This window comes from Portunus trituberculatus, chromosome 45, assembly GCF_017591435.1.
Source record: "Portunus trituberculatus isolate SZX2019 chromosome 45, ASM1759143v1, whole genome shotgun sequence".
Taxonomy (NCBI): domain Eukaryota; kingdom Metazoa; phylum Arthropoda; class Malacostraca; order Decapoda; family Portunidae; genus Portunus; species Portunus trituberculatus.
Genome location: NC_059299.1, coordinates 13,331,609 through 13,342,968, shown reverse-complemented (window position 1 = coordinate 13,342,968; position 11,360 = coordinate 13,331,609). Strand labels below are relative to the sequence as shown.

Genomic DNA, 11,360 nt, shown 5'->3' with positions numbered 1-11,360 from the left:
TTGCTCCACCTTTGTAAATAATGTAAATATACTTAAGGTTATTTATTTTTGTACTGCAATACAATAGTTTTCTATGAACATTTGTTTGGGGGATGGGTGGCAGGCTCCTCCCATCTCCTTTGTTGTACTTTTTTTTCAACAATAAACTTATCAAATCAAATCAAATTGTATCCTGCTCAAAGGAATACCCGTCGAAAAGGCAAAAGTAATAGTTGTTATGGTTCTGTTGGAAAGATAAATACACTGATACAGACACCCGGCAAGAGAGCGGTGGAAAGACGGATAAGTACAGCTACTGCACATTTATATAGGTAACTAACCGCAATAGAATTAGTTAGAAGAAAAATATGCAAGAAGTGTAACGCCTTTGCCTTTCTGAGTAAGGGGGAAAATGTGAGGAGGGTAAACCTCCAGAGTTTCACCACCTTGTCCTTTCTGGACGAAACTAATTTTTCTGGTAGATTTCGGCTTGCTTTTAATTAAAATACCACTTGTTTTTGGCGCAAATTAACGAATTTTTTTTACAGCCCCAAATCATATGATTTGCATTAAAAACACAACTGGTAAAATAATTAAAAACAAGCCGAAATCTACCAGAAAAGAATTCGTTTCGTCTAGAAAAGAACCTTATTTAATCTAATCTAACCTAACTAAACCTAACCTAACCTAAAAGGTTGCACCTAGTATATATGGGGTTCAAATTACTCGTAATGAGGAGCTCTATCTCTTGAGGTGGGTAAAAAACACATAACTGATTGTGGTGAAACTCTGGAGTAATACCATATACCATATATATATATATATATATATATATATATATATATATATATATATATATATATATATGTAAATGACCGCTGTGGTCAGGACGGTGCGTACGTTAGTAAATGCGGTTAACGTTTACTGTCAATTTGCAGTTTCACCCAACCATGAAATCTGATGTGGCTTGTGGATTCCTGATGAAAAATGTACTGACATGATTGATCATGTGTGTCATTTCCGTCACAAGTGAATATTTTTTTTAACTCCAACTTAAGCCTACCTCTCATTCCTAACGATCTTGGGGGACCTAAGGAAAATCAGGGCTTTTGGGTGGAGGAACATTAAATTGATTAGTTAATGTGCATTGCAGAAAAGATTGAAAATCAACGTAATCACATAATAAAAACTGAAAATACTTTGATAGTGGAGGCATCATCTGGTTGCAGGGTGCTTTATTTACATAGACCAGCATTGCCATTGCTATGCTTCTGGCTGTATCCGTCACACCACAGCTCCCAAGGGATACTAAACAAAACCCAACCTTAAAATCTAATCTTACCTAGCCTAGCTGTGACGGGATGTCTAGCTTACGTAACCTAACCACACTAGTGGTCAGAGGGATTCTGAGGAAGATTTATCAATGGTGCATGTCATACTAGGTTACATTAGATAGGTTAGGTTATGTTAGCTAGGCCAGGTTAGATTAGGTTAGTTTTGGTTATCATATTGCCATTACCATGTCATGTCAGCTCTGTGAAAGAGCTGTGAAGGGGGATCTGGAAAATGAGGAGACCTGGAGGGATGACTTCATTAGGACAGTGCACCAAGCACAGTGTAATAGGCTAAGGTATTACACTGGGTTTAGTTAGTAACCGTATGGGGGGCACAGCCCTGCATGGCTAGAAGGTTTTAAGGTTGGGCATGTTTAGTATCCCTTGGGGACAGTGGTGTAATGGATACAGCCAGAAGTGTAGCATTGACAGCAATGTTCAATGTAAACAAAGCAACACTAGTTGCCTCATTTAATGGAGTATATACAGAATTCACCGTAAAATAATAGACATAGTAACTGGTATGTGCACTGACAGTATAACATTGTTCTAGGAGAAAAATGAAGTAAGCATGACACTGACTAGTAGCATTTGGCAGGGATGCACAACCTTCACTATGTTGTTTAAGTTACTGACCTTTGTTATAATATATAAATGAAAAAAAAGGAAGAGGGCTGTCTAGATGAAAATTTCAAGTTAAGTGCTTTATTCTATGCAGAGGATGGATTACTCATGACAAGGACGGAAGAGAAAATGTGCTGGATGATAGATACATTAACTAACCTAAGCAGCCACACAGGCCTCAGAATGGATAAAGAGAAGAGTAACATCATAATATTTGATAAAAAAGAACAGCCAGAACAAATAAAACACACAGAGTTAACAAAAAAATATCTAGGGATAACAACCACCAATAAGAAAAACTGTTTCAAGTCCCACAAGGATAGCTGGAAAAAAAAAAAAAAAAAAGATTACCCATTGCTGTTACAAAATTTTAATTGGCAAAACTTTCTAGAAAAGCACTGTGCTGCTTACAGTATTATATAGATCCAGAATTTGGCTTACACTAAGGAAGGAATTATGAAATTACAGAGAATAGAAAATTCTATATAGCTACATGGCAATCCAAGGAGCACCAAGCTATACTCAAGTCCCAGTATTAAGAGGAGAGATACGATCTAGAATACTATGGAAACAAGAATGAGACAAAACCAACTAAATTATATGAAGTATGTGAAGGAAAATGACAGTATTGAGCTGATGAAAAGGATAGTAGAGGAAATGCCTACAACAAATAAAAGTTATTGGGTTAAATCAACATTGGGCTTTATGAGGGAAATTAATTTAAGCTATTCATAATTGAAATCAATTAAGAAAGAAAATTGAAACACAAGATTAGAGGCTGGGATAGTGGCAAAAGTAAATTGCAGAAAAATCAAGTCTAACAGTATATTAAAATTGGAAGAAAGAGGTAGTATAAGACAATCAGTAATCTTTTTCAGAGCTAGATCTTACAACCTGAGACTAAAAGACAGGAATAGACACACTGACGGAAACACCAATTGCATCTTTTGTGACAGGAATCTGGAGGATTTAGATTTTTTTTGTTATGGTGTCCATGATATGAAGAAATAAGGAAATGTCAATAATGTCCACCAAATGTAGAAGAAAATATTATAGGACAATTACTTTTTGACAATCAAAAGATAAAAGAGAAGAAGGAAATAGTGTAAGTGTAAGAAATGTGGAAGAAAAGAGAAAGTCAGTGGAAGAACTTGTTGGACAGAGCAGAATTAAAAGATAAGAAACAACATCAGAGAAGCACCGATACAAAGACAAAGCTTCCCAACCTACACCTGACGTCAGCCATTCAGTTGCTGCTGCAGCCATCAAAGTATTTTCAGACTTTTTTTGATGTGATATTGTTGATTTCCAACCTCTTCCAATGCACATCACTTGATTTAATGCTCCCTCACCCAAAAACCCAAATTTTCCACAGTTTCCCTAAGATCATTTACAATGAGAGGTAGGCATAAGTTGATGTTAAAAAACAGTCGTAACTCAAAAAATATTTCTCACCAGAAAAACATTAGCCAATCGCAGATTTCATGGTTGCATGAAATTGCATATTGACCACGTTTACTGTTCCTCAACTTGCCAAACACTCCTCCAAAAACAGAAAATGTCAAAATCTTTCAAACTCCAACTCCTCTCATGACTTATGGCATCTGATCTGAAACATTTCCAATAACTTTACTTCTTCATCTTTCCCTCTTTTATTTCATCCTGATGGTACCACTACCAGAATCTGTCTCAAAAGCTGAACTCTTCTCTCAAATCTTTGCTAACAACTCCACCTTGGATGTTTCTAGGCTTGTCCCTCCCTCTCTTGCTCCTTCTGACTATTTCATGCCTTCAATTAAGACTCTTCGTAATGATGTTTTCCAGGCCCTCACATGCCTAAATCCTCGGAACGGTTATGGACCTGATGGGTCCCTCCTATCGTTCTCAAAAACTGTGCTTCCGTGCTTGCACCTTGCCTGGCCAAACTCTTTCAGCTATGCTTATCAACTTCTATCTTTCCTTCATGCTGGAAGTTTGACTACATTGAGCTTGTTCCTAGAAAGAGAGATCGTTCTAATCCCCCAAACTACCGCCCTATTGCTTTAGTCTCTTGCTTGTCTGAATCTATCCTCAAAGGTTCTCAAACATCTGTCACTTCACAGTCTCCTATCTGATCACCAGTATGACTTCCATCAACGCTGCTATACTGGCATCCGTCTGGCTTCCCTTACTGAGTCTTGGTCATCCTTTTATAGAGATTTGGGTGAAATTTTTGCTGTGCATTAGACATATCATAAGCTTTTGATAGAATCTGGCACAAAGATCTGATTTCAAAACTTTCCTCCTACGATTTTTATCGTTCTCTCTGCAACTCTATCTTAAGTTTCCTTTCCGACTGTTTTATTGCTGCTGTGGTAGATGGCCAATGTTCTTCTCTTAAATCTCTCTCTCTCTCTCTCTCTCTCTCTCTTTTTTTTTTTTTTAATGCAAAGAGGGAAACTTGCCAAAGGAAAGAAAATATATACAGGCACCTCCCTTTTAACATGTGTTCTGTTACCCCGATTTCGATCTTACACGACTTAAAATTTATCAATATATAGTCTGTTAACACGAAATGTTCGATGTTACCCAAGTTTGATTTTCCCACCTACTCTGGTTGAATATCCCGACGCCAGAGTGCGGGAGAAGCGCTCTGACTGACTCCCGCGCTCCCACTCTCTGCCTGTTGTCCTCAGTGTGAAGCTAGCCCTCACAGCGTAAATAAATACAAATATGGTAAGAATATGTTTTATTTTTGTTTCTGTAACCTTCAAATGTATTACTAGTGTGTTTGTTCAGGAATTTTAGTAAAAAAATTTGAAAATAGACGGACTTTCCCGAGGTCCAGGAACGTAACCCCAACTATTACCATTATTTCTTATGGAGAAATTATGTTCTGTTACCACGATTTCTGTTAACACGACGTCTCCAGGAACATGACCCTCGTGTTAACGGGGAGGTGACTGTACAGGCAACCCCGCTTAACGAAGGAGTTACGTTCCTAAAAACCCTTCATTAAGCGAATTTTTGTTAAGCGAACCAATTATAACAAGTTTAACCCCTGACTTGAGCTTCCATTGAGAGTAAACAAAGCGAGAGTGCATCATAGTACAGTGAAAGGTTTAATGAAAGTAAAAATTATGAAGTTAAACATTTAAGCAGTTTAATTTAAGACTAAGTCATTATAATGTACCCTAATGTATATATGTAAGTAACTTTATAATGTTGATGATCTTAAATTTATGAAGGGAGGGAGAGTGGAGTGGGAAATACGCTAGCTGGCAACCTGTGGAATGTAAACAAAGGGCACATCATTGTACCACATACAAAACTTATGTACCACATTTCCACAAAGCTTTCCATTTTATCCATTGCAGAGTCATGAGTTCAGATGGTTCTTTTACCTTGCAAGGAAGATAAGATTTCACCAGCCTTCTTAATAGAGTCTGCTGACTTGAAAAGGGTAGACAGTAGATGGAGTCAAGCCATGGTGGGAAGCAATGCTATTAGTTTTTTCGCCTCCCTCGTGTCTGTGAATAATATCCAGCTTCACTTCAAGAGTAAGAGACTTCCTGGTCTTCTTAGCAACACTAGGCGACATTGCAGGGCGTTTTGGTGGCATGTAGAGCGAGGGAAGACGAGCTGCTGCTGATGCTGTTATTGTTTTGAATTAGGGGGAGTGAGTGGTGCGCGTTTTGTCCATGAGAGGCGTTGGTGTATTCAAAAGCCTGTCGACTTGTGTGATACAGCAGGGCCTTCAAACTTGGAAGAAATTACCTGGATAAAATTTTATTAAAGCGAGTTTGGTGTTCGTTAAACGAGCAGATGGTAGTAAAAGGAAACCTTCATTGTAGCGAAATTTCGTTGTGTGAATCTTCGTTAAGCGGGGGTTGCCTGTATATATATAAAAAAAAAACACCCACTTAAACTGCAAATCCCCCAAAAGATTAAAAAAGGATTTAGCCAGAGGACAGAGACAAATGTCTTGAAACCTCCCACTTAAAAGAAGTCAAGTTATAGGAAGATGGAAATACAGAAGCAGGCAGGGAGTTCCAGAGTTTATGAGTGAAGGGTATGAATGATTGAGAATATTTATTAACTCTTGCATTAGAGAGTTGAACAGAATAGGGATGAGAGGAAGAAGAAAGCCTTGTGCAGCGAGGCCACAGAAGGAAGGGAGGCAAGCAGATAGCAAGATCAGTAGAGCAGTTAGCATGAAAATAGCGATAAAACATAGAAAGTGATTCAACATTTTGGCAGTGAGAAAGAGGCTGAAGACCATTAGTCAGAGGAGGGGGAGTTGATGAGATAAAAAGCTTTTGATTCCACCCTATCTAATAAAACTGTGTGAATGGAATCCCTCCTCCAAAAAAAAACAGGCAGAGTATTCCATACAAGGATGGATAAGGCCCTTGTACAGAGTTAGCAGTTGGAGGGGCGAGAAAAACTGGCGGAGATACCCCAGAAAGCCTAACTTCATAGAAACTGTTTTAGCAAGAGATAAGATGTGAAGTTTCCATTTAAGATTATGAGTAAAGGACATTGTGGAAGAGGGAGACAGTTAAGTGTCATTGAAGAAGAGGGGATAGCTGTCTGGAAGGTTGTGTTGAAGGGTGCGTTGCCCTTGACCAACATCATCTTTTTCATAAAAAAAAAAAAAAAAAATAATAATAAAATAAAAACTATTAGACTTTGTCAGTCGCCCATGACATGATTACATGTTGTAGTAGTATACTCACTGTAATTTATATTGATGAATATTTTTTGCTTGGCCGGCTATTATTGATTTGTAGTGATGCTTTTGAAAATCAACATATTGCACCAGAAGTGGAGTTAGGTTAGGTTAGATTAAGTTTGCTTTACTTTATTTGGTCTGTGAAACCGAAACTTTGCATTTCCTGAAAAATGGTCTTAGGAAACAAAGCCATATTTAGCAAAGAAAGGACCTGGTGTGAATTTTTATTCCCTTTGTGTATCTGGCTTACTGTAACAATTAAATACAAATAAACAAACAATCAGAGGTGAGATAAGGTGGAGTTCATTTAGGGAAAGGAAAACTAATTATCCTTAAGAAGATCTAGACAGACTCATTGAGGATAGATAGGTTAAAAAGATACTTGGTGTAAATAAAAACTCGTATTGGAAAAAAGAAATGGAAGAGTGGAAAAGAAGGGAGAACATAGAGGAAGAATGGCAGAAGTTATATTGCAGAATGATGAAGAAAATAGAAGAGAATGTTAGGACCAGATGTATATCAGAAATGGATAGCAAGTTCACACTTAAATGATGTAGGAGGAAAGAAGAATCCAGAGGCACTTCACTGGCATGTAGGAGACTGGGGGAGTAGATTGTTAGTTTAAGTAAGGACAGGAACACTGGAGGTTAAAGCCAGGGGTAAAGATGAGCAGGACCAAGAATGTAACTTTTGTAGAATGTGGAGAGAGATGATTGAAGACTTTATGGTGGGGTGCTGTAGATATGAGCAAGCGAAGTATACTTATAGAGACAATTACGGAAATCATATGTGAATCAGTGTGACAGAATAGATTGGAGGAAGCAGACAAAGGAATTATCTCTGTGCTGGGACTGTATAGTTGCAAGGAAGAAAGGGAAAAGGTAGTAAAACAAGATGAAAATATTTCTTGTGCAGGCCTAGGAAATATGTCCGAGAGGTTAGATGTTAGGAGACATGTTACTTCTGTGTTCTCATTTGTCCCTCCCACAGACTGAAAAGGACAACAGAAAGCATTGACCTTACCAAGTGATCAAAATTTGAAAAGGTCATAAGAAGAAGCAGAAATGGATACAGAAGCCAATGTAGATGATCTGAAGTCTTTACCCAGCTTTTCTTGGCTGGTAAGTTGTTGCTCTGTCCATCCTCTTATCTGGTAATGGTGCTTGCTCCTTAGCAGGATACAGTCAGTCTTCTATGGCTTGAAGCATTTTCCATGCAATGAATAATATATATATATATATATATATATATATATATATATATATAGATATAGAGAGAGAGAGAGAGAGAGAGAGAGAGAGAGAGAGAGAGAGAGAGAGAGAGATGTGTGTGTGTGTTTGTGTGTACACTATTTATACTATATACAGTATATTATTAATTTATTAATATTATTATTATTTTTATTATTATTATTATTATTATTATTATTATCATCATCGTCATTATTATAGTATTATTGTATATGTATTTAATTTATTTATTTTGATTTTATGTATTTATTTTTTCTTGAAATCAATTTAATTTTCCTTTATAGGTGAGGCCTTGTGAACATTATAAGGAGGAGTATAGTGACTGCACAAGCATTAAGGCTAAATTTCACCAGTACTTCATTCATGGTGAAACCCGGGACTGCTCACAGTGGAAAGTGGACTACAACCAGTGCCTCAAATTCAGAGATCAGAAAGATATGGCAGCCTTGGTAAGATGTACATTTAATTTCCAGGGAACAGTTTTGGTGTAGCATTTAGCATGACATTATGGTATTGAGTAGCACAGCTGTGATGGAATATTACAGGATTATCTTTGGGTGGTCTTATGTGCCCGTCTATCTTATTTTATGTATAGTATGTCTCTTGATTACTAGTGAGACTTATGTAAATTGTATATTACATATAGCTTTCCCATACACCATATTACTGTAAGTGTAACTTATTTACAGTAGTGCACATGTTAGATAGTTTATTTTAGGTGGTTCAATCATGTACATGTGTGGTTATTATTGTGTATCCTCTGTTCATATGAACATAAATGATGTCAGTAGAACATATGTAAATATTGGTATAATTGATGTGGTTAACCACATCACTTTCTCATCCCAACTATCAATAAGAGTGAGAGCTATGAGAATCACACCATCAATCACACATAACCATGCAAAGCTGGAGATTGACAACCCAGAAATAACTCTCATCATCACATTTTTTCACGAAACTATTATGACTTATAGTGTTATAGAATTATAGTGTTAGCTGAAATAGCACTGTATTTATATATGACTTTTTTTTTTTGCTTTAGTCATCTGTGATTGAGAGTGAAAAAGAGCGGCGCCAGGAACGTCTAAGGGGTCATTACAATAATGATGTGTGGGAGCGTAGGGAAGCTCCTCCTGAAGATTGGAATAAGCCTCTGCCTGAGTATCTCCAGAAAGACAATCAGGTATCTTGCTATATATAGCCTGAGCTTTTGATAAATGTATGTAATGACCTTAGAAATGCACTTATCCAATATTAAATGTGCATTTTTTATTGAAAATGCAGAAATTTACTTCCTCTCTATTAAATGTGCTTATTTACTTCACAGACTTCATACCTAGCACTAAAACTCCAAGAAGCCAAGGAAGGAAAAGAAGATTCTCCATCTTTATGTACAATTTCATAAGTTATATATATATATATATATATATATATATATATATATATATATATATATATATATATATATATATATATACATATATATACAGTGGAGACTCAATACTCGAATGTCTAAATACTCAAACTTTTCAATACGCGAAAGCAAAAGTTTTATTAGTACTAAAAAAAAAAAAAACTTGATATTGGAACTTCCACACATGTGGTTGTAAACCTAGCCAGTTGTGACTTGTGCTGCCACAGTCATCAGAATAACATTCATCTGCATTCTATCTGTAGTTTTTCATTTATAAACTTACATTAACACCAAAGGCTTATTAGTGGTGAAAGTATCTGGTAATGAAACGGCTGCACATTTGGTCTTATACAAAGCTCTGTCATCTCCCTTCTTGCAGCTGCCACTGTACTGTTCTGATACTGTATTACTAGTAATACCAGTAATACCGGTATACCAATGCCGGTGCGCATCCCTAAAAAAAATAATAAATAAAAATAAATAAATATGTGTTCTGTCGGTAGTTTTTCAGTTAGAAACTTAAGAGGGGACCAAAGAGGCTTATTAGTGGTGAAAATACAGAATCTGGTGAGAGTGCAAGTGTTAGTGAGCCACAGCACTCCATTAGTGGATTCACAGGAATCACACCAGGAGAAAAGTTACAAAGATGTTTTCATGGACGGTGGCTCATCCTCTGGCAACCTCCCTCCTCCTCCCCACCCTTCCCCCCTCCTCTTGTAAGTTATCCGTCACCAGCCTCCACTTATGGTATGTACAAATCAAAATTGTAAAAAAACATACATTGAAATTTTTATAAACTTGAGGTTCTGCTAAGATTAGAACGAATTACCTGATTAATAGATATCAATAGTCAAATTTTTAATACTCGAACAGCCATTTGGAACGAATTAAGTTTGACTATTGAGTCTCCACTGTGTGTATATATATATATATATATATATATATATATATATATATATATATATATATATATATATATATATATATATATATATATATATATATATATACATACATATATATACATATATGAATAGATTTATTGATGTATATAGACATTATAAAAACTTTCTTATATAAATCCTTTTTAATACTATGAGCATTATTTTTTCCTAGTCATCAAATTTTTCAACAAGATTTTTTTGTATTGGGATCCAAAGTAGAAGTATGGTACAGTTATATGATGTTTTTGTAACAGTCTATTCATTGTGAGTTATCACATCCAAACCAGCAGTATGGAGCCATAATTTTTGCACTGGTCTAGTTTATTTCTAATCTCACACACACACACACACACACACACACACACGAGACACAGTAGAGGAAGGACGCACTGGTGCCATTCCGACAAGCAGCTGATCTTCACTACATACCGGTTGTACAGTTTTTACAGTGGCCTGGGGAGGTAGTGTGGTCTCATTTTTCTTTGTGTAATCAATTATTAAGGAATGATGAGCGAAAAAGAGATACCATCAAAATGCAGACGTGAGATTGGAGAAGGTAGGAAAGCTGATGATGACTTTGCTGATGTGGGTGAGCGTGTATTCGAATGTTTCGATACGACGACTACTTCACTACTAAAAAGAGTGTCAAATATTGAATATAAACTAGATGAACTGATAAAGGAGAAGATGGAAATGAAAGTGAATGAAGAACAGGATAAAGAGTTTATAAAACTGAGAGAAAGGATAAAAAAAAGTGGAAGAAAATGAAGCTAGGCTAAGAGCGGAAAACGAACGACTTGAGAAGGAAGTAGCTAACTACAAAAAGCAGATGGAAGAAGGACTCGGTAAAGCCGAGAAAGAAAAAGAGAAGCTGAAAGATCTAGTAAACAAGGAAGAGGAAAGAGTACAGAACGTGATTAAAAAAGAAGTACAAGCATGGAGAGTCCAAGATAAGAAAGATAAGGCTGATTTTCAGGAGGTGATTCAAAAACAACTTAAAGAAAAAGAAGAAAATATGACAAGCAAAATGATAGTCCTCAAGACAAAAGAAAATTTAATTAGAGAAATTGCAGAAAAAAAAAAGTGTAGTCGTATTTG

The 11,360-nt window shown here is 36.3% G+C and overlaps 1 protein-coding gene across 2 annotated transcripts; it reads left to right on the top strand.

Moving 5' to 3' along the window:
* Positions 1-158: 158 nt before the first annotated feature.
* LOC123519614 (UPF0545 protein C22orf39 homolog) lies at positions 159-9,707 on the top strand. Of its 2 annotated transcripts, XM_045281046.1 has the most exons (6): positions 205-311; positions 4,553-4,652; positions 7,642-7,772; positions 8,186-8,350; positions 8,947-9,087; positions 9,232-9,707. In XM_045281046.1, the coding sequence occupies exons 3-6, from the start codon at positions 7,716-7,718 to the stop codon at positions 9,307-9,309; spliced, it is 441 nt and encodes a 146-aa protein (XP_045136981.1). In that variant the 5' UTR covers positions 205-311; positions 4,553-4,652; positions 7,642-7,715; the 3' UTR covers positions 9,310-9,707. The 2 variants fall into 2 exon arrangements, with proteins under 2 accessions (XP_045136980.1, XP_045136981.1); XM_045281045.1 differs by lacking the exon at positions 4,553-4,652 and having other exon boundaries at positions 159-311.
* Positions 9,708-11,360: the final 1,653 nt, after the last annotated feature.